Source organism: Neoarius graeffei, chromosome 2 (assembly GCF_027579695.1).
Source record: "Neoarius graeffei isolate fNeoGra1 chromosome 2, fNeoGra1.pri, whole genome shotgun sequence".
Taxonomy (NCBI): domain Eukaryota; kingdom Metazoa; phylum Chordata; class Actinopteri; order Siluriformes; family Ariidae; genus Neoarius; species Neoarius graeffei.
In genome coordinates this window covers 32,013,898-32,037,935 of record NC_083570.1, presented here as the reverse complement: position 1 = coordinate 32,037,935, position 24,038 = coordinate 32,013,898, and the positions used below count along the sequence as shown (strand labels likewise).

The window sequence follows — 24,038 nt, the reverse complement described above, 5'->3', positions numbered from 1 at the left end:
TATTTAGTAACTTTTGTCAGCCATGTCTGTAGATGATGTGTATCAATTTTGGTGACATTCCTATGAACGGTCTAGGAGGAGTTGCGCCGTCTTCGTGGCCATGCATTTCGCACAAAAGTGAAATTACCTCACTTCCTGTTGGGCGTGGCTAATGCATTGGCATTACATTTTTGTCCGGCTAAGTGAGATACATATGCGTACCAAATTGCATGCCACTACTACAAACTATATGGCAACCAGGCACCTTAATGCGGGAGGCCAAAATCACAACGACTTAGGGGGCGCTATGGAGGCCCTGAGCCCCGGCCAAGTTTGGGCTTCTGGTTCTGAGTAGCGGTGGCAATTCTCGGAACTGGTGCCAAATTTCGTGCGTTTTCGCCCATGGCAAGCGCCCTGAAAATGGCCCAACAGCGGAGAAAAATAAAGAAGAAGAAGACGACGGAAGAAGAAGACGGAAGAATAATTAAAGCCGCAAGCGGCCTCGACGGGCCCTCGCGCCAGCGGCCAAGGGGGGCGGGGGCATGCGTCCCCGCGAAATACCTTCCACAGCTTCTTTGGCAAGAGACATTACTCCCACAATGGTGACAAAGCACAGAATTGGACACAGAGTACACGGTGCACTGAGATGTTGTCATGGACAGAACATTTTATGCCATGGCTTCCCAACCAAATTAATGTATTTACCTCATCAGTCACCAAGCTATAGCTACATAGGATTGTCTTCTGTTAGACATCTATTAGTCTGTATGTAACGCTACAACACTTGCTCCCGACTGCCTACCCATTCCCCACAAGTCATGTGTGTTAAAGGCAACCAAAACAACATACTCCTGGTGCCTCATGATTGTAAACACCTCTCCTGCAACTGCTACAGCGCAATGAGCGCCCCCAGTGGTGAAAGTGCACCAAATTTGGTATACATGTCAAGGGACCTATGAAGAGTTGTTTTGTAAAGTTTGATCAAGTTTGACCAATCAGAAGCCGAGATATAAATTGTTGCCTGAAAACAGCGCCCCCAGTGGCAAAAGTTCACAAAATTTGGCACATATGTCAGGTGACCTGTTAGGAGTGTGCGTATCAAGTTTGATCAAGATTGAGAAAATAGAAGATGAGATATTGATTTTTGAAGAATAAATTTTTTGGTTTCTCCCATGTCAGTAGGTGGTGCTATGCTACAACACTTGCTCCCGACTGCCTACCCATTCCCCACAAGTCATGTGTGTTTAAGGCAACCAAAACAACATACTCCTGGTGCCTCATGATTGTAAACACCTCTCCTGCAACTGCTACAGTGCAATGAGCGCCCCCAGTGGTCCACAAGTCATGTGTGTTTAAGGCAACCAAAACAACATACTCCTGGTGCCTCATGATTGTAAACACCTCTCCTGCAACTGCTACAGCGCAATGAGCGCCCCCAGTGGTGAAAGTTCACCAAATTTGGTATACATGTCAAGGGACCTATGAAGAGTTGTTTTGTAAAGTTTGATCAAGTTTGACCAATCAGAAGCCGAGATATAAATTGTTGCCTGAAAACAGCGCCCCCAGTGGCAAAAGTTCACAAAATTTGGCACATATGTCAGGTGACCTGTTAGGAGTGTGCGTATCAAGTTTGATCAAGATTGAGAAAATAGAAGATGAGATATTGATTTTTGAAGAATAAATTTTTGGTTTCTCCCATGTCAGTAGGTGGCGCTATGCTGCACATGAGCGATTATGAGTTGGAAAAATAAGTGTCTACAACAGGAACGTACTATCAGAAGGTAGTGGTGTGAAGGAGAAGCATTATGGAATTATTTACCAAAAACCTGTTTTGGAGCAATTGCGTTGGCCAAAAACAGCGCCCCCCATGGACGAAAATTCCCAAAATGAGGTGTACATGACATGGGAGGTAGTGAGAGGGTGGCCGTGAAGTTTGACCAAATTTGAGGAAAGATTGGATTTTTTGCCCAAAAATAGCGCCCCCAGTGGCGAAATATCACAGAAATTGGGTAACATGTCAGATGCCCAATGAGTGATTTGCGTGTGAAGTATGAGCAGTTTTGAGCAATTTGAAGATATGTTATGAATTTTTAAGCATGTAAAATTTTGCATTGAAAATTGATTGACGTATAACTTCTGAACGGTTTATTCTACGTGAAACGTATTTAGGAACTTTTGTCAGCCATGTCTGTAGATGATGTGTATCAATTTTGGTGACATTCCTATGAACGGTCTAGGAGGAGTTGCGCCGTTTTCGTGGCCATGCATTTTGCACAAAAGTGAAATTACCTCACTTCCTGTTGGGCGTGGCTAATGCATTGGCATTACATTTTTGTCCGGCTTAGTGAGATACATATGCGTACCAAATGGCATGCCACTACTACAAACTACATGACAACCAGGCACCTTAATGCGGGAGGCCAAAATCACAATGAGTTAGGGGGCGCTATAGAGGCCCTGAGGCCCGCCTGGATCTGGGCTTCTGGTTCTCAGTAGCGGTGGGAGTCTAAGAAAAAGGAGCCAAATTTCGTGCGATGTCGACCATGGCAAGCGCCCCAAAAAGGGTCTTGTAAAGAGTTTGCTTGCCAAGTTTGACAAATCAGAAGCTGCAATATCATTTCTGCCATAACCCGCACCCCCAGGGGCGAAAGTGCACAAAATTTGGCGTACATGTCAGGTGAGCTATGCAGAGTTTGCGTATGAAGTTTGATGACAATTGAGTAAACAGAAGATGAGATATAGATTTTTGAAGAATAAATTTTTTGGTTTTTCCCATGTCAGTAGGTGGCGCTATGCTGTACATGAGTGATTATGAGATGGAAAAATAAGTGTCCACAACAGCAACGCACTATCACAAGGTAGTGGTGTAAAGGAAAAGCATTATGGAATAATTTACCAAAAACACGTTTTGGAGAAATTGCGTCGGCCAAAAACAGCGCCCCCCATGGACGAAAATTCCCAAAATGTGGTATACATGACATGGGAGGTAGTAAGAGGGTGGCCGTGAAGTTTGACCAAATTTGAGGAAAGATTGGATTTTTTGCCCAAAAATAGCGCCCCCAGTGGCGAAATATCACAGAAATTGGGTAACATGTCAGAAGCCCAATGAGTGATTAGCGTGTGAAGTATGAGCAGTGTTGAGCAATTAGAAGATTTGTTATGAATTTTTTAGCATGTAAAATTTTGAAGTGAAAATTGATTGACGTATAACTTCTGAACGGTTAATGCAACGTGAAACGTATTTAGTAACTTTTGTCAGCCATGTCTGTAGATGATGTGTATCAATTTTGGTGACATTCCTATGAACGGTCTAGGAGGAGTTGCGCCGTCTTCGTGGCCATGCATTTCACACAAAAGTGAAATTACCTCACTTCCTGTGGGGCGTGGCTAATGCATTGGCATTACATTTTTGTCCGGCTTAGTGAGATACATATGCGTACCAAATGGCATGCCACTACTACAAACTATATGGCAACCAGGCACCTTAATGCGGGAGGCCAAAATCACAACGACTTAGGGGGCGCTATAGAGGCCCTGAGCCCCGGCCAAGTGTGGGCTTTTGGTTCTGAGTAGCGGTGGCAATTCTCGGAAGTGGCGCCAAATTTCGCGCGTTTTCGCCCATGGCAAGCGCCCCGAAAATGGCCCAATAGCGGAGAAAAATAAAGAAGAAGAATAATAATAGTGAACTCTTACAAGAACAATAGGGCCTTCGCCCTATAGGGCTCGGGCCCTAATTAAAGCCGCAAGCGGCCTCGACGGGCCCTCGCGCCAGCGGCCAATGGGGGCGGGGGCATGCGTCCCCGCGAAATACCTTCCACAGCTTCTTCGGCAAGAGACATTACTCCCACAATGGTGACAAAGCACAGAATCGGACACAGAGTACACGGTGCGCTGAGACGTTGTCATGGACAGAACATTTTATGCCATGGCTTCCCAACCAAATTAATGTATTTACCTCGTCAGTCACCAAACTATAGCTACATAGGATTGTCTTCTGTTAGACATCTATTAGTCTGTATGTAACGCTACAACACTTGCTCCCGACTGCCTACCCATTCCCCACAAGTCATGTGTGTTTAAGGCAACCAAAACAACATACTCCTGGTGCCTCATGATTGTAAACACCTCTCCTGCAACTGCTACAGTGCAATGAGCGCCCCCAGTGGTCCACAAGTCATGTGTGTTTAAGGCAACCAAAACAACATACTCCTGGTGCCTCATGATTGTAAACACCTCTCCTGCAACTGCTACAGCGCAATGAGCGCCCCCAGTGGTGAAAGAACACCAAATTTGGTATACATGTCAAGGGACCTATGAAGAGTTGTTTTGTAAAGTTTGATCAAGTTTGACCAATCAGAAGCCGAGATATAAATTGTTGCCTGAAAACAGCGCCCCCAGTGGCAAAAGTTCACAATTTGGCACATTTGTCAGGTGACCTGTTAAGAGTGTGCGTATCAAGTTTGATCAAGATTGAGAAAATAGAAGATGAGATATTGATTTTTGAAGAATAAATTTTTTGGTCTCTCCCATGTCAGTAGGTGGTGCTATGCTACAACACTTGCTCCCGACTGCCTACCCATTCCCCACAAGTCATGTGTGTTTAAGGCAACCAAAACAACATACTCCTGGTGCCTCATGATTGTAAACACCTCTCCTGCAACTGCTACAGTGCAATGAGCGCCCCCAGTGGTCCACAAGTCATGTGTGTTTAAGGCAACCAAAACAACATACTCCTGGTGCCTCATGATTGTAAACACCTCTCCTGCAACTGCTACAGCGCAATGAGCGCCCCCAGTGGTGAAAGTTCACCAAATTTGGTATACATGTCAAGGGACCTATGAAGAGTTGTTTTGTAAAGTTTGATCAAGTTTGACCAATCAGAAGCCGAGATATAAATTGTTGCCTGAAAACAGCGCCCCCAGTGGCAAAAGTTCACAAAATTTGGCACATATGTCAGGTGACCTGTTACGAGTGTGCGTATCAAGTTTGATCAAGATTGAGAAAATAGAAGAAGAGATATTGATTTTTGAAGAATAAATTTTTTGGTTTCTCCCATGTCAGTAGGTGGCGCTATGCTGCACATGAGCGATTATGAGTTGGAAAAATAAGTGTCTACAACAGCAACGTACTATCACAAGGTAGTGGTGTGAAGGAGAAGCATTATGGAATTATTTACCAAAAACCTGTTTTGGAGCAATTGCGTTGGCCAAAAACAGCGCCCCCCATGGACGAAAATTCCCAAAATGAGGTGTACATGACATGGGAGGTAGTAAGAGGGTGGCCGTGAAGTTTGACCAAATTTGAGGAAAGATTGGATTTCTTGCCCAAAAATAGCGCCCCCAGTGGCGAAATATCACAGAAATTGGGTAACATGTCAGATGCCCAATGAGTGATTTGCGTGTGAAGTATGAGCAGTTTTGAGCAATTTGAAGATATGTTATGAATTTTTAAGCATGTAAAATTTTGCATTGAAAATTGATTGACGTATAACTTCTGAACGGTTTATTCTACGTGAAACGTATTTAGGAACTTTTGTCAGCCATGTCTGTAGATGATGTGTATCAATTTTGGTGACATTCCTATGAACGGTCTAGGAGGAGTTGCGCCGTTTTCGTGGCCATGCATTTCGCACAAAAGTGAAATTACCTCACTTCCTGTTGGGCGTGGCTAATGCATTGGCATTACATTTTTGTCCGGCTTAGTGAGATACATATGCGTACCAAATGGCATGCCACTACTACAAACTACATGGCAACCAGGCACCTTAAGGCGGGAGGCCAAAATCACAATGAGTTAGGGGGCGCTATAGAGGCCCTGAGGCCCGCCTGGATCTGGGCTTCTGGTTCTCAGTAGCGGTGGGAGTCTAAGAAAAAGGAGCCAAATTTCGTGCGATGTCGACCATGGCAAGCGCCCCAAAAAGGGTCTTGTAAAGAGTTTGCTTGCCAAGTTTGACAAATCAGAAGCTGCAATATCATTTCTGCCATAACCCGCACCCCCAGGGGCGAAAGTGCACAAAATTTGGCGTACATGTCAGGTGAGCTATGAAGAGTTTGCGTATGAAGTTTGATGACAATTGAGTAAACAGAAGATGAGATATAGATTTTTGAAGAATAAATTTTTTGGTTTTTCCCATGTCAGTAGGTGGCGCTATGCTGTACATGAGTGATTATGAGATGGAAAAATAAGTGACCACAACAGCAACGCACTATCACAAGGTAGTGGTGTAAAGGAAAAGCATTATGGAATAATTTACCAAAAACCCGTTTTGGAGAAATTGCGTCAGCCAAAAACAGCGCCCCCCATGGACAAAAATTCCCAAAATGTGGTATACATGACATGGGAGGTAGTAAGAGGGTGGCCGTGAAGTTTGACCAAATTTGAGGAAAGATTGGATTTTTTGCCCAAAAATAGCGCCCCCAGTGGCGAAATATCACAGAAATTGGGTAACATGTCAGAAGCCCAATGAGTGATTAGCGTGTGAAGTATGAGCAGTGTTGAGCAATTAGAAGAATTATGAATTTTTTAGCATGTAAAATTTTGAAGTGAAAATTGATAGACGTATAACTTCTGAACGGTTTATCCTACGTGAAACGTATTTAGTAACTTTTGTCAGCCATGTCTGTAGATGATGTGTATCAATTTTGGTGACATTCCTATGAACGGTCTAGGAGGAGTTGCGCCGTCTTCGTGGCCATGCATTTCACACAAAAGTGAAATTACCTCACTTCCTGTTGGGCGTGGCTAATGCATTGGCATTACATTTTTGTCCGGCTTAGTGAGATACATATGCATACCAAATGGCATGCCACTACTACAAACTATATGGCAACCAGGCACCTTAATGCGGGAGGCCAAAATTACAATGACTTAGGGGGCGCTATAGAGGCCCTGAGCCCCGGCCAAGTGTGGGCTTTTGGTTCTGAGTAGCGGTGGCAATTCTCGGAAGTGGCGCCAAATTTCGCGCGTTTTCGCCCATGGCAAGCGCCCCGAAAATGGCCCAACAGCGGAGAAAAATAAAGAAGAAGAATAATAATAGTGAACTCTTACAAGAACAATAGGGCCTTCGCCCTATAGGGCTCGGGCCCTAATAATAGTGAACTCTTACAAGAACAATAGGGCCTTCGCCCATAGGGCTCGGGCCCTAATAATAGTGAACTCTTACAAGAACAATAGGGCCTTCGCCCATAGGGCTCGGGCCCTAATAATAGTGAACTCTTACAAGAACAATAGGGCCTTCGCCCATAGGGCTCGGGCCCTAATTAAAGCCGCAAGCGGCCTCGACGGGCCCTCGCGCCAGCGGCCAAGGGGGGCGGGGGCATGCGTCCCCGCGAAATACCTTCCACAGCTTCTTCGGCAAGAGACATTACTCCCACAATGGCGACAAAGCACAGACATGGACACATGGCAACAATAGGGTCTCGCACTGTACGGTGCTCGGGGGGCGCTATAGAGGCCCTGAGGCCCGCCTGGATCTGGGCTTCTGGTTCTCAGTAGCGGTGGCAGTCTAAGAAAAAGGAGCCAAATTTCGTGCGTTGTCGACCATGGCAAGCGCCCCAATAAGGGTCTTGAAAAGAGTTTGCTTGCCAAGTTTGACAAATCAGAAGCTGCAATATCATTTGTGCCATGACCAGCACCCCCAGGGGTGAAAGTGCACAAAATTTGGCGTATATGTCAGGTGAGCTATGAAGAGTTTGCGTATGAAGTTTGATGACAATTGAGTAAATAGAAGATATGAGATAGATTTTTGAAGAATATATTTTTTGGTTTTTCCCATGTCAGTAGGTGGCGCTATGCTGTACATGAGCGATGATGACTTGGAAAAATAAGTGTCTACAACAGCAACGTACTATCACAAGGTAGTGGTGTGAAGGAAAAGCATTATGGAATTATTTACCAAAAACCCGTTTTGGAGCAATTGCGTCGGCCAAAAATAGCGCCCCCCCATGGACGAAAATTCCCAAAATGTGGTATACATGAAATGGGAGGTAGGAAGAGGGTGGCCGTGAAGTTTGACCAAATTTGATGAAAGATTGGATTTTTTGCCCAAAAATAGCGCCCCCAGTGGCGAAAGTGCACAAAATTTCGCGTATATGTCAGGTGAGCTATGAAGAGTTTGCGTATGAAGTTTGATGACAATTGAGTAAATAGAAGATGAGATATAGATTTTTGAAGAATAAATTTTTTGGTTTTTCCCATGTCAGTAGGTGGCGCTATGCTGTACATGAGCGATGATGACTTGGAAAAATAAGTGTCTACAACAGCAACGTACTATCACAAGGTAGTGGTGTGAAGGAAAAGCATTATGGAATTATTTACCAAAAACCCGTTTTGGAGCAATTGCGTCGGCCAAAAACAGCGCCCCCCATGGACGAAAATTTCCAAAACGTGGTATACATGACATGGGAGGTAGTAAGAGGGTGGCCGTGAAGTTTGACCAAATTTGAGGAAAGATTGGAATTTTTGCCCAAAAATAGCGCCCCCAGTGGCGAAATATCACAGAAATTGGGTAACATGTCAGAAGCCCAATGAGTGATTTGCGTGTGAAGTATGAGCAGTTTTGAGCAATCAGAAGATTTGTTATGAATTTTTAAGCATGTAAAAGTTTGGATCGAAAATTGATTGACGTATAACTTCTGAATGGTTTACCCTACGTGAAACGTATTTAGTAACTTTTGTCAGCCATGTCTGTAGATGATGTGTATCAATTTTGGTGACATTCCTATGAACGGTCTAGGAGGAGTTGCGCCGTCTTCGTGGCCATGCATTTCGCACAAAAGTGAAATTACCTCACTTCCTGTTGGGCGTGGCTAATGCATTGGCATTACATTTTTGTCCGGCTTAGTGAGATACATATGCGTACCAAATGGCATGCCACTACTACAAACTACACGGCACCCAGGCACCTTAAAGCGGGAGGCCAAAATCACAACGACTTAGGGGGCGCTGTAGAGGCCCTGAGCCCCGGCCAAGTTTGGGCTTTTGGTTGTGAGTAGCGGTGGCAATTCTCGGAACTGGTGCCAAATTTGGTGCGTTTTCGCCCATGGCAAGCGCCCCGAAAATGGCCCAACAGCGGAGAAAAATAAAGAAGAAGAAGAAGAAGACGGAAGAATAATTAAAGCCGCAAGCGGCCTCGACGGGCCCTCGCGCCAGCGGCCAAGGGGGGCGGGGGCATGCGTCCCCGCGAAATACCTTCCACAGCTTCTTCGGCAAGAGACATTACCACAAGGTAGTGGTGTGAAGGAAAAGCATTATGGAATTATTTACCAAAAACCCGTGTTGGAGCAATTGCGTCGGCCAAAAACAGCGCCCCCCATGGACGAAAATTCCCAAAATGTGGTATACATGACATGGGAGGTAGTAAGAGGGTGGCCGTGAAGTTTGAACAAATTTGAGGAAAAATTGGATTTTTTGCCCAGAAATAGCGCCCCCAGTGGCGAAATATCACAGAAATTGGGTAACATGTCAGAAGCCCAATGAGTGATTTGCGTGTGAAGTATGAGCAGTTTTGAGCAATTAGAAGATTTGTTATGAATTTTTAAGCATGTAAAATTCTGCAGTGAAAATTGATTGACGTATAACTTCTGAACGGTTTATGCTACGTGAAATGTATTTAGGTACTTTTGTCAGCCATGTCTGTAGATGATGTGTATCAATTTTGGTGACATCCCTATGAACGGTCTAGGAGGAGTTGCGCCGTCTTCGTGGCCATGCATTTCGCACAAAAGTGAAATTACCTCACTTCCTGTTGGGCGTGGCTAATGCATTGGCATTACATTTTTGTCCGGCTTAGTGAGATACATATGCGTACCAAATGGCATGTCACTACTACAAACTACATGGCACCCAGGCACCTTAATGCGGGAGGCCAAAATCACAACGACTTAGGGGGCGCTATAGAGGCCCGGAGCCCCGGCCAAGTTTGGGCTTCTGGTTCTGAGTAGCGGTGGCAATTCTCGGAACTGGTGCCAAATTTCGTGCGTTTTCGCCCATGGCAAGCGCCCCGAAAATGGCCCAACAGCGGAGAAAAATAAAGAAGAAGAAGACGGAAGAAGAAGAAGAAGAAGACGGCAGAAGAAGAATAATAGTGAACTCTTACAAGAACAATAGGGCCTTCGCCCATAGGGCTCGGGCCCTAATTAAAGCTGCAAGCGGCCTCGACGGGCCCTCGCGCCAGCGGCCAAGGGGGGCGGGGGCATGCGACCCCGCGAAAAACCTTCCACAGCTTCTGCGGCAAGAGACATTACTCCCACAATGGCGACAAAGCACAGAAATGGACACATGGCAACAATAGGGTCTCGCACTTCGTGCGTTGTCGACCATGGCAAGCGCCTCAATAAGGGTCTTGAAAAGAGTTTGCTTGCCAAGGTTGACAAATCAGAAGCTGCAATATCATTTTTGCCATAATCAGCACCCCCAGGGGCGAAAGTGCACAAAATTTGGCGTATATGTCAGGTGAGCTATGAAGAGTCTGCGTATGAAGTTTGATGACAATTGAGTAAATAGAAGATGAGATATAGATTTTTGAAGAATAAATTTTTTGGTTTTTCCCATGTCAGTAGGTGGCGCTATGCGGTACATGAGCGATTATGAGTTGGAAAAATAAGTGGCTACAACAGCAACGTACAATCACAAGGTAGTGGTGTGAAGGAAAAGCACTATGGAATTATTTTCCAAAAACCCGTTTTGGAGCAATTGCGTGGGCCAAAAACAGCGCCCCCCCATGGACAAAAATTCCCAAAATGTGGTATACATGACATGGGAGGTAGTAAGAGGGTGGCCGTGAAGTTTGACCAAATTTGAGGAAAGATTGGATTTTTTGCCCAAAAATAGCGCCCCCAGTGGCGAAACATCACAGAAATTGGGTCACATGTCAGAAGCCCAATGAGTGATTTGCGTGTGAAGTATGAGCAGTGTTGAGCAATTAGAAGATTTGTTATGAATTTTTAAGCATGTAAAATTCTGCATTGACAAATGATTGACGTATAACTTCTGAACGGTTTAGCCTATGTGAAACGTATTTAGCAACTTTTATCAGCCATGTCTGTAGATGATGTGTATCAATTTTGGTGACGTACCTATGAACGGTCTAGGAGGAGTTGCGCCGTCTGCGTGGCCATGCATTTCGCACAAAAGTGAAATTACCTCACTTCCTGTAGGGCGTGGCTAATGCATTGGCATTACATTCTTGTCCGGCTTGGTGAGATACATATGCGTACCAAAGGGCATGCCACCACTACAAACTACATGGCAACCAGGCACCTTAATGCGAGAGGCAAAAATCACAACACGTTAGGGGGCGCTATAGAGGCCCTGAGGCCCGCCTGGATCTGGGCTTCTGGTTCTCAGAAGCGGTGGCAGTCTAAGAAAAAGGAGCCAAATTTCGAGCGTTGTCGACCATGGCAAGCGCCCCAATAAGGGTCTTGTAAAGAGTTTGCTTGCCAAGGTTGACAAATCAGAAGCTGCAATATCATTTCTGCCATAACCAGCACCCCCAGGGGCGAAAGTGCACAAAATTTGGCGTATATGTCAGGTGAGCTATGAAGAGTTTGCGTATGAAGTGTGATGAAAATTGAGTAAATAGAAGATGAGATATAGATTTTTGAAGAATAAATTTTTTGGTTTTTCCCATGTAAGTAGGTGGCGCTATGCTGTACATGAGCGATTATGAGTTGGAAAAATAAGTGTCTACAACAGCAACGTACTATCACAAGGTAGTGGTGTGAAGGAAAAGCATTATGGAATTATTAACCAAAAACCCATTTTGGAGAAATTGCGTTGGCCAAAAACAGCGCCCCCCCCATGGACGAAAATTCCCAAAATGTGGTATACATGACATGGGAGGTAGTAAGAGGGTGGCCGTGAAGTTTGACCAAATTTGAGGAAAGATTGGATTTTTTGCCCAAAAATAGCGCCCCCAGTGGCGAAATATCACAGAAATTGGGTAACATGTCAGAAGCGCAATGAGTGATGTGCGTGTGAAGTCTGAGCAGTGTTGAGCAATTAGAAGATTTATGAATTTTTTAGCATGTAAAATTTTGAAGTGAAAATTGATTGACGTATAACTTCTGAACGGTTTATCCTACGTGAAACGTATTTAGTAACTTTTGTCAGCCATGTCTGTAGATGATGTGTATCAATTTTGGTGACATTCCTATGAACGGTCTAGGAGGAGTTGCGCCGTCTTCGTGGCCATGCATTTCGCACAAAAGTGAAATTACCTGACTTCCTGATGGGCGTGGCTAAAGCATTGGCATTACATTTTTGTCCGGCTTAGTGAGATACATATGCGTACCAAATGGCATGCCAGCACTACAAACTATATGGCAACCAGGCACCTTAATGCGGGAGGCCAAAATCACAACGACTTAGGGGGCGCTATAGAGGCCCTGAGCCCCGGCCAAGTTTGGGCTTCTGGTTCTGAGTAGCGGTGTCAATTCTCGGAAGTGGTGCCAAATTTCGTGCGTTTTCGCCCATGGCAAGCGCCCCGAAAATGGCCCAACAGCGGAGAAAAATAGAGAAGAAGACGGAAGAATAATAATAGTGAACTCTTACAAGAACAATAGGGCCTTCGCCCTATAGGGCTCGGGCCCTAATAATAATGGATGACTTCGCGTTTGTACAGCTGCTGCTTCTCGTCGCTTAAAAATGGCGATCTTTCGCGGTCTTATTGTTGTTGGTCTTAACAACTCCGCCCCCCCGCTGACGTAAGCGGTTCTTTCCTTTGGCCCAGCAGAGAGTTGGTGCTAGCCTGGAACCATTTTTTCTGGCCCTAGAGCCAGTTCTTTTGTCAGTGGAAACAGAAAACCCAGTTCCAAACTAAGCACTGGCCCCGAACCAGCCCTGGAACTGCTTTGGTGGAAAAGGGGCATCTGAGTGACTGTAATCCAGTAAGGGTCAGTATCAATAACGGTCACTGTGGGGGTAAAAAAAACAAGGGATTGTTATCGACCTTTGCAAGACCCATACTGAGCACCCCCAGCTGACCATCAAGGAAACTGCTGTGGAACAGGTGAACAATGCCAAAGTCCTGGGGTGCACTTCAGATGACCTCTCCTGGAAGAACAATACTGCATCACTAGCCAAAAAAGCCTGGGAGTGCTGATATTTCCTCCAAAAAGAGCCAGAGCCCCAACACCCATTATGTACACTTTTTTTCTACTATGCCACTGTTGAGAGCATTCTGACTAGCTGCGTCACTGTGTGGTTTGGGAGCTGCACAGCTGTCCATCATAAAACCCTGCAACACATAGGTGAATACAGCCAAGATAATCACTGATGCCTCACTATCCCCCTCCTGGGCATCTACAACACTCGCCTAGCCTGCAAAGCCACCAGCATTGTGAGTGACCCCACCCACCCTTCTCATGCCTTCAATCTCTTTTGTCTTCTGGTAAAAGGTACTGTAGCCTCCGAGCTAGCTCCACCAGACTGTTAGTTTATACATCAGGTTGTCAGGAAGTTGAACACCCCCTTTCCTCGTGTGTGCACACACACCCAAAGAACTGTTACTGCAATTCATCTGTAATCTTTGTTAAATAAATCAGGCACTTGTCATTTTTAACTTTTTTTTCCCCTGCTCATTACTCATGTGTGAATGAAACATTATTTGCACATTGTATATACTCCCATATGTTAAGCTGTTTGCGCTATTTACTCCATTTGCATTATTCCCTGCTTGTTTGTGTTTTATTTTTTTGTGGTATGTGTGCCTTTCTTCAAGTGCATTTTATTACTTTTATTTATATATATATATATATATATATATATATATATATATATATATATATATATATATATATAAATAAAAAAAGGCTGGGAGAAATGGCATTTCAATCCTGTCTATGGCCTTTACGTATGGCAGAATTGACAAAGATGACTTGAACTTGAGGTGTACCTAAGACTACTGACAATGGGTTGTCGCACTAAATATTGCCCTGGAGATCTTCTAATTTTACATCAGCTAAGTCAGTCTTGCTATTTTGAAAGATAGTCATGATCTTCCTTGATCCTTTTTTTTTTTTTTTTTTTTGCTCAGACATCTGCCACCAAATCCTGGACCTGTACTCTCAGGGCAAGCAGCCAATTCCACAGCAGCCCCAACTGCAGGAGAAAGACAAACCCCAGCCTTCTCCTACAGGCCTGCTCAGTCAACCAGGAGGAAACCCTGCAGCTCTGCCACCATCCAAGAAGAATTCTCCTCAGGCCAGCCCACCACGGCAACTAAAACGGCAACATGTGAGGCACCTCATTTGGTCTTTTTTTTTTTTAAACTTATTTTAAATAAGCCATATAGGATAAGTAACAAAGAAAAAACACACATCAAAAACAATAACAAATTGGGGAAGATGATCCATATTTATATTATTTTTCCTTTCAAGTCAGTCGGGGCTGGGATTTGTCCTTGAATGCAGTCCGTTTCTGCCACTTTTGTTCAAAGTCCCCTTCTCTGACCCTTAGACACAGTTTTTCTATGGTGTATATTTCCTCAACAATGTCTAGCCATTGTCTTAGTCTTGGGGGGGTTGTATTTCAGCCAGTTCCTTGTCATGGCTTTTTAAATAGCGAGTATTAATATTTTAAAGAGGTAAGTGTCTTTCTTTTCTATTGCCCCCACAGGCATTAGCCCGTGGTACACAACCCAGGGGTCCATCGGTACTTTGTTTTAATATTTCCTCCATTATTTGAATGACATTTTTCCAAAACAGTTGTATTTTTGCACAGGACCAAAAGATGTGAGTGACCAGCATCCATATGTCCACAATCCCTCCAACATTTCTGTTGTAATTGTGATTGTTTACATTTTATATGTGGAGTAATAAAGAAGCGTATAAGATTCTTCCAGCCAAATTCCTGCCATCCTTTAGAATTGGTTGAAGAATGTTGTGTGCGACTGTTACAACCCCTTTTTTTAAAGTCTAGGGAAAAGGGAGTAACAAAAGGTGATGGTAACATATATAAAGTGAATTTATTTACATAGTGAATTTAAAAAGAGCATACATGGAATTATAACATAACCAAGGTCAGAGGGAGGCTGGGAAGTGCCAGTTGCACAAACAAAAAGAAGCAAAACTACTCTGCCATTTAAGGAAGTCAACTAACCTAACACAGAAATATAAGGAAACCAAAAACTCCTACCTAACTTAACTACTCCAATCTAAACTAACACAACTTCGAAGAAATGCAACAATGGCACTTACCCACTTAACTAATGTATCTATACAACAGTTAACCTGCGTAAGTGTAGTGTATCACCCCAAACTTGCTTGGTCTACCCTCGTCACAAGGTTTGAGTCAGAGTTTTCTACTCACAAAATGCAGAGACCGAGGCAAAGAGAGACGGAACAAAGTATAACAACTGGCTTATATAGTCATTTTTCCACCAAAGCAGTTCCAGGGCTGGTTCGGGGCCAGTGCTTAGTTTGGAACTGGGTTTTCTGTTTCCACTGACAAAAGAACTGGCTCTAGGGCCAGAAAAAATGGTTCCAGGCTAGCACCAACTCTCTGCTGGGCCAAAGGAAAGAACCGCTTACGTCAGCGGGGGGGCGGAGTTGTTAAGACCAACAACAATAAGACCGCGAAAGATCGCCATTTTTAAGCGACGAGAAGCAGCAGCTGTACAAACGCGAAGTCATCCATGATTATTGTTGTTGCTGCTGCTTCTTCCGTGTTGTTTTTGCTTCGATATTCGCACCAAGGTTTATGCAAACGTAGCGACGTAATGACGTGGCTTCCCTTAGCACCGCGAGCTATGGAAAAGCAAACTGGTTCTCAGCTGGCTCGCAAGTTGAACGAGTTGTGAACCAGCCCTGGAACTGATTTGGTGGAAAAGGAGTAAGAGAGAAAGTTCAGCAACCAGAGTGAGGTGTTCAGGCTCAGCAGGTCCAGTTTCCCCATCAGTTGTTGAGGGATGACCGCATTAAATGCTGAACTGAAGTCTATGAACAGCATTCTCAAGTACAGTTATAGGATGTTTGCTGGTCAGTTTTTCTAAGCATCCTGAAGAACCTGGCACAGTTCTCTTGGAACATTAGCACTTGCAGGCAACTCCTTTCTGACACTGATTTTTTTTTTTTTGCTCTGAAAAGTGGTCTGTTACACGTTTCCTGATTTACTGCCATACGTACATTTTTTGGAACACTTGTTCAAAAAAAAAAAGTGTTTGGAAATCTTCCCCAATTAGGCAGATGTTATATAAATATGTATTTGTGTGGTCTAAACAAAAACACTGAATAGAACTGAAAAACAGGTTGACTTTTTTTTTTTTGAAAGCTTGCCTGCTTGAGACCTGCCAGACAAAATGAAGTCATGCCTGTTTACATTTCAATGTTGAACTTTAAAGAACTGCTTGCTGAAGCTGAACAAAAAAAACCCCTCAAAATATATTTAATTTTGAGTAAATTATTATTTAGAACAGTATAAATACTATATCACTGCTTAGTCTAGTTCAGTACACACAACCACAATCATGGGGAAGACTGCTGATTTGACAGTTGTCCATAAGATGATCAACAACACCCTCCACAAGGAGGGTAAGCCACAGAAAGTCATTGCTGAAAAGGCTGGCGGGAAAAGGTGCACAAGCAACAGGGATGACCACAGCCTTGAGAGAATAGTCAAAGTCAATTCAAGAACTTGGGAGAGCTTCACAAGGAGTGGACTGATGTTGGCGTCAGTGCATCAAGAGCACAGAGCGTCTTCAGAAAAGGGTCTACAACTGTCGCATTCCTAATATTACACCACTCCTGAACCAGAGACAATGTCAGCCTGCCCGAGCTAGCGTGCTCGCTCCCAGCCTGCCCGAGCGCGCTAGCTCAGTAAACTAGTAAATACAGTAAAGGAAAAACTTGAGACTGAAAGGTTTTAACAGTCATCCAAATGACTGAACGTAAACATTGCTACAGTAACATACCAGCTACTGTTGTTGACATTAGCTAGTGCTAACAGCTAGCTGCTAGTGCACTACTACAACTACACCGACCCTAATAATACAGTTCTTGGTCATTGCCTGGTAACAGCAAATTTATAACGGGCCATGTCTCAACAGACTAAGAAGTTATTTCAATGACATTTAATAACATTTTGTTTATCCTGAGGACCGAAAGTAAATGAAAATGTGAACAAACCTTAGCTGTAATAAGATGGCGACCACCGGCTCCAGGGACGACCCGCTGATGTAGGCATGTTACCCAGCCTGATTTTTAACGACATAGGTATACAGATCATGTGGGCCGAAGTCAGGTAAAGACGAGGGCTTGGTGTACTTCCGTACGTCAGTGAACAATCCTGGTGGAAGCAGGTAAACGTCGTTCTCTAAGCCTGCTAACCTCAATTTTTGCAAATACCTCTCCCTCTGCTCGCCCTGTAAATGCCCTACGTCGCTGGATAGTGAAGGTGTTTTCTGCATCTCGCTCCTTTTTCTTTTGTGTTTTTTCCCTGGTATTTCCCACACGCCTGACTGCAGGTCAGGAAGATCACCCACGCTGCAAAGCCAGAAAAAGATAGCCTGGTAACGTGTACGGATCACGTACACCAGCATCATTGATTTTCTGGTGATATCGCTTCTTACTTGCGTCATCTAGGCCGGATAAAATACTCGACAATGAGACTTCGTCATGATCAGCAGTGTATCGCTACCGGTAGTCGCCATATTTGTGACCGTCAAAATGGCGCCGGCTACTTGTTGACATGGCAACGGTCACGTGGGTCGAAAACCTCTATAGAGGAAAGGCCAGCTGACTCTATCAAATGCCTTCTCGGCGTCGAGGCTGATCAAGGCTGCACTCAGATGTTGTTTTTTAACTTGCTCTATAATGTGTATTGTACGTCTAATATTGTCCTGTGTTTGTCGGCCTTTAATGAATCCAGTTTGATCTTCATTTATTAGGTCTGGAAGATGATTTTCCAGTATTTTAGAAATTATGGAAGTGAATAATTTATAGTCCACATTCAATATGGAGATTGGCCGATAAGATTCGCATGACACTGTTTGTTTGTTTGCTTGTTTTTTGTCGTCTTTTGGTCTCACCATCACTGCTTCTTTCCATGACGGGGGTATTCTAGCATATTTTAGTCTAATTCAGAGATTCCAGCAAAGTGGGTGTGAGGTCCTCTCTAAAAACCTTATACCACTCATTTGGGAATCCATCACTCCCTGGGCACTTACTGTTTTTCAAATTACTGATGGCGCTATCTAATTATTTTTTTTATTTTTATTTTTTTGTGATTGGGGCGGACAATGATCTGTTTTGTACTTCTGCTATGTAGGGGAAGATCCAGTGATGACAAATATTTATCAGTTGATTCCTTGTTTATTAGGACTGGTTGTGAGTATAATGTCCTATAATATTCCTTGAAGCAGTTTTCTATTCCCCGAGGTTCAAGTACTACTACATTACTTAATGGGTCTATAATCTTAAATATAGAGTTTTTAATTTGTTGAGTTCTAAGGCGTCTTGCCTTTGTTGCTTTTGGGCCCGATTCGTAACAAGTCCATTTTATAAATCAATTTATTTTCCAAGTCATCAGCCACCATTGCATCTATTTGTTTTCTAACTTCTTTTAACTGGTCTGTTAACCTTATATCTTTGTCTGTTTGTTTTTGTTTCTCTAATTTTCTCAATTCCTTCTCTAATTTATCATATCTTATTCTCCTCATCTTATTAATGTGAGCAGTCCTTGAGATCAGATTCTCTCTCTCATAATTGCTTTAACTGTATCCCAAATTATTGTTGGTTCTATTTCACTATTGTTATCTTCAATACAATCCTTAATTTCTTTTTATTTCATTCACGGTTGTTTGGTTATTCAGGATTCCGATATTCATTCTCCATAATGTGTTTTTACGTCTGTCATTTAAGTGTATAGTTAAATAGAGTTGCATTATGATCCGATATATCTGCTGTTCCTATAGAGTATTCGTTCACCTTATGTCTGTCTGAGATATTCATCAGAAAATAATCTAGTCGTGAGCGTATCTGATGAGTAGCTGAATGTGTGAAGTCCTTCTCAAGAGAATGGAGATTCCTCCAGACATCAAACATACCAGTCTCTTTGATTTAAGATATTACGATTTTTTTGACACGTGATTTTGTTTTTTGCTAGTCGTGTCCGTTGAGCAATTCTGTGTAATTCTGTGTTCCAGTCTCCAGCACAGACTAATATCCCTTCACTTAAAGCAATAACTTTGTCAAAGAGCAGAGTGAGAAGTTTTCTATCACTTTCTGGAGGAACATGTATACAGGCAAATGTGACCAGGACATTATTAAATCTTCCTTTAACTATGATGTACCTCCCCTCTTTATCTCCTCCTTCCTTAATTAGCTCAAAATTCAGAGAGTTAGACACTAGAATAGCCACGCCTCTTTTTCTACTGTTTTTACAAGAGCTGTAAAAAGAATTCAAGTATCCAAACCTTTTCAACTTATTGTGTTCTTCATTCGACATGTGTGTTTCCTGAAGCATTTTTTTTTTTTAAGCTTTGCGAATACTCTGCTTCTCTTAATTGGATTTCTTAGGCAATTTACATTCAAAGATACGATCTTTTAAGTTATGTGACCCTGCTGTATGTATCACATGAAATATTGGTCTCCCCCAAGAGAAGAAAAAAAAACAGTAACAACAGTAACTATGCTACAAAAGAGAACATAAGAAAACTTAGGCCTCCAGGTGAGGAGATCTATCTCACCCCTGAGTGACCCTGTTGGAAGGTCGAGGGTAAAGCCTCCCATCAAAAGAGGGCTTGATATTAGAGATGGGTATTAAGTCTGGCAAAAGAACCATCACCATCCTATGAGTCCAACATATGTCCTAATTGAAACCACTCTTCCCATATATGATGATTAAACAATGTGGCCAAAGGGTCATTCAAATTAAATATTCAAACATTGTAAGTTACCACAAACTTATTTGTCAGAGTGTAGCAGAGAAGTCTTAGATGTTTTCCTTTGTGTTATCTCTCTGGAACTCCTGCAGTCTCTTCCTCGCTCTCTGTGCGGCGGATGCGGCATCCCCCTGACGGTCTGCTCTCTGCTCCCATCCAAGCAGATCAGCCAAGCGTGTGTCCAGGGCGGGCTCTCACTCCCTCACTTGCGGCGGCTCCGCTTCATATCACCATCTCTGTAGCTCTCCCCATGCCGCCTCTGCGCTGCTATAAGGTCGGACCTCGGTGTCCCAGTAGATCCTCATGCTGGTGTAAGGCGTTTGAAAATGGATTCCTTTCCCCTTTAGTACTTTCTTGACGGTGTTGTACTTAGGTTTTTTAACGATCTCAGCCACGTAGTCATGATCGAAGCAAATCATCCTGTTGCCATGCAGTATTTTGCCCCTTTTCCAGGCCTCCCGTAACACCAATTCCTTGGTAGTGAACTCCTGGAAGTTGACAATTATCGGCCTGGGTGGGTCTTCGGGTTGGGGTTTCTGCGCCAGGGAACGATGCGCTCGCTGAATTTTTCAAATCTAAGTCCTGCGGCAGCGGTATCTCACGTTTGAGGAGAGTTGTGATGAATAATAATATGGAGCTTTCCTCCTCGCCCTCTGGCACGCCGATTATGCGGATGTTCTTACGTCTGGATCGGGACCCCAGGTCCGTTAATTTAGCTTGGATAATCTTTTGCTGTTTGACACAGGCTGAAAGCACCTCGTTTACCTCTGCTGCCCAGTTCTCCACATGCCCCACCCGGGTCTCCGCTTCGCCTACTCGGCTGGACAGGCTTTGCATCTCCTTTTGTAAAGTTGTCGAGTTTATCGTTAATTTCTTGACCCAAGAGGTTGATTTTCTGTGTCAGGGAATCATTACCCCCATTCAGATCAAATTTAAGTTCCTTAATTGCCGCCATTAAGTCAGTCGAGTTTGTTTCCTTCAGTTTTCATGGCTTCATCCGTGCCACTGCTCATCTGCTGTGCCTCGGGGTTTCTAGTTTTCGCCACCAAACTGCTTTTATCTTGATATTTAGGCATTCTTTCTTTTAGCCCCTTGTGTGTCTCTTCCCACTCATCCAGAGTATGTTCGACACAAAATTAAATTAATGAGTTTTTAAAGTGGGAAAACAAACTTTTCTGGGAGAGTGGTCACAAGCACGTCTAATCACTCCCATAAGCTAACCGGAAGTCCCATTTGGTCTTTTTAGATTGCAGGTGAAGGTGTCTGTTGGCCTTTTTTCACTGCATGGTACCAACTTGACTCTACTTGCTTTTGGTATCAGCAGCTTGTTTTCCACTACAGCTGGTCATCTTAGTGATGCCGCATAAAACTGCAGTGATGTCATCTTCAATGTTATGTACACAGGAACACTTTATTATTATTTATTACTACTTGCACATGTGTGTGCGTGCATGTGAAAGTGTCATGTCTAGTGTTAGTTGCCACAGTTTGTCATATTTCCAACGCATTTTGTTAAGCAAGCAAGCCAAAAAACGGCATTTAAAAAAAGCTCCACCTGACTGTCAGGACATAATCGTGTCATGCTTTTAAACTGATTTGCACTTTTTTATGCAGTTACCATTACGTCCTGACAGTTTGGACACAGGGTTTTTTTTTTTTTTAAACACCTGTGTGTTTTGTTTTAACAAAACGCATTAGCAACATGATGAATTGTGGCAACTTTGATATAACACCGCTTTGCGTGCGCGCACACATGCACATGAGCGGTGAAAACGCGCATAATTGAAGTATAATAAATATAACGCTGTTTTTAAAATGGCGGATTTGTTCAGGATGTCTTATCTCGCGCAGTGATGACCTGTGAGGTTCACTCTGGCCAGTCAGTAGTCCAGTGTTTTCACGTTACCTTTTGGTATCGCTCCAGCTCACTTGGAACCTTGATGGAGGTGATGCCAAAAAAGGACCGGTTACAAGGTACTATCCACAACTTTGGCCAGAGTCAAAGCCAAAAAAGGCGAGTAGAGTCAAGTTATGCTGTTAACAGGCAGTGAAGAAAGGCCATATGCTAAATGGATACCACAGGATTCACACTCTGAAGTACTTAAGTGTTTTGAACTTAGCTTTTTGAAATTTAAGGCATGGAATACCTGGGCAAATTGGTGGGTAATGTAACAAAAAAGTGCTTAAAAGCACAAGAAAGGATTGTACCCTGGGTACAATCTTGGATGCTTAATGCCCTTTACTGATGATGCAGTCTGTTTCTGTCTACTGATAACCACTTTAGAGCTGAAAGAAATCAGAACTAGCTACATAGCATCCCAAACAATAGCCTAGCACTGGTTCAGTAGCACAAATGAAAGTTTTGTAGTACAGGGGAATTAGAAAACATGTTTTCTTATTCAGCAAGTCAGTGGTGTTGATGGGGACACCTCTGTCATTACCAGGTGTAGTCTTTGAGGGGTGGCACAGTGGTGTAGTGGTTAGCACTATTGCCACACAGTAAGAAGGTTCTGGGTTCAAGCCCAGCGGCCGGTGGGGGCCTTTCTGTGTGGAGTTTGCATGTTCTCCCCGTGTCTGTGTGGGTTTCCTCTGGGTGCTCCGGTTTCCCCCACAGTCCAAAGGCATGCAGGTTAGGTTAACATGGGGTAGCCTTGGGTTTAAGTGCCTTTGAGCAAGGCACCTAACCCCCAACTGCTCCCCAGGCACTGTAGCATAGCTGCCCACTGCTCTGGGTATGTGTGTTCTCTGCTTCAGATGGGTTAAATGCAGAGGATGAATTTCACTGTGCTTGAGTGTGCATATGACAAACTGTTTCTTTTGCTGTAACTGGTGAGACGAACGCAATGCAAATTCTGATTTAGTCTGTCTTTTTGAACACGGCCATGGGCTTGGTTGTTCAGACAGTCAGGGGAAGTCTGTTCTACCGTCTGCATGCCAGTACAGACGAGAAGATCCTTGATTCATGCCTTCCTAGTATCTTGAGAGATTGCGGGTCCAGTTGTAGTGCTTGAGGCTCAGGGGGAGAGTGGTTCAGAATGGAGTGTGCTCATTTTTGGCTTTGTTGGCAGACATCTGTGTTTTTATCAAACTGTGCTGTTGACAGCCAGTGGAGGAAGCATAACAATGGGTTAGAGCTTGAAAGTGTGAGGAGGTTGAAAACAAGTTTTGGTGTGTTTCCAGAGGTCAGATGGTGCATAGGAGAAAACCTGCCAGGAGTGACTGGCAGTAGTCCACTCTTGAAATGAGAAGGGACTGAACGAGCAGTTGAGTGCCCTCTGTGGATAGAAATGACCAGATTTTCGTAATGATCTACACAAGAAACCTGCATGAGCGAACCTGTTTAGTGATGTGGCTTAGACACTTGGTTGTCCGTAGTTACCCCAAGTTTGTGTGCAGTGACAGACGATGAGATCTGAGAGTTGTCCAAGGAGATCATGAGTTCTTGATGTGGGGGTGCATCTCCAGGAATGTACAACAGCTCAGTTTTGCTAGGATTAGTTGAAGAGATGTCTGCCTAACATGCTGAGATTCGTGCAGAACTATGAGTGACTTGGGGGTGAAATGAGAGGTTGAGTTGAGTGTCTTTAGCATAGCAGCAGTATGAAAATCCATGTCAGGATATGACTTCACCATGTGTGTGTGTATAGGGGGAAGTACACAAGGACTCAGCACTGAGCCTTGTGGAACACTGTATGTATGATGTATGTTATCTGATACGACCATCCGTCCATGTCAAAGGCTGCGGAGAGTCTGAGGACTGATGATAGTTTGGCTGATCTAGCTGCATGAAGCCTCTCAGTAATGGTTGCTTTGAAGCCAGACTGGAGATTGTTTTGGGGCAGAGAGGGAGGCAGTTAATTGGAGATGGTATGTTCAAGAATTTTAGAAAGAACAGCAAGAAATGATGGATGGTAATTGCTGATGTCTGAGGTATTCAGAGTGGGTTTCTTTTGCATGGAAATAACCCTTGCTTTCTTGACTGTGGGTGGTAAATGACCAGATGATTGAAGAGATGAAGGGGAGGAGGTCTGGTGAGAAGGTCTGAAGCCTTGTGAAAGGGATGGGATCAAACGGGCAGGTGGTGGGATTGGAGGACAAGATGGTCTGCAGGATCTCTTCTGTTGATAAGAGAGGAAAAAGGGGTCATAGAAAGAGGGGAAGCCTTAACATGTAGTGTTGG

The 24,038-nt window shown here is 43.8% G+C and overlaps 1 protein-coding gene across 3 annotated transcripts in view; it reads left to right on the top strand.

Annotated features, from left to right (window-relative positions):
- The window catches only part of ccnk (cyclin K), an 86,161-nt gene that overhangs the window by 54,823 nt on the left and 7,300 nt on the right, over positions 1-24,038 (top strand). For all 3 annotated transcript variants that reach the window (XM_060914096.1, XM_060914098.1, XM_060914097.1), the window contains one exon: positions 14,015-14,214. In XM_060914096.1, the coding sequence (XP_060770079.1) occupies positions 14,015-14,214 (200 nt within the window). The remainder of the gene's footprint in view (positions 1-14,014; positions 14,215-24,038) is intronic.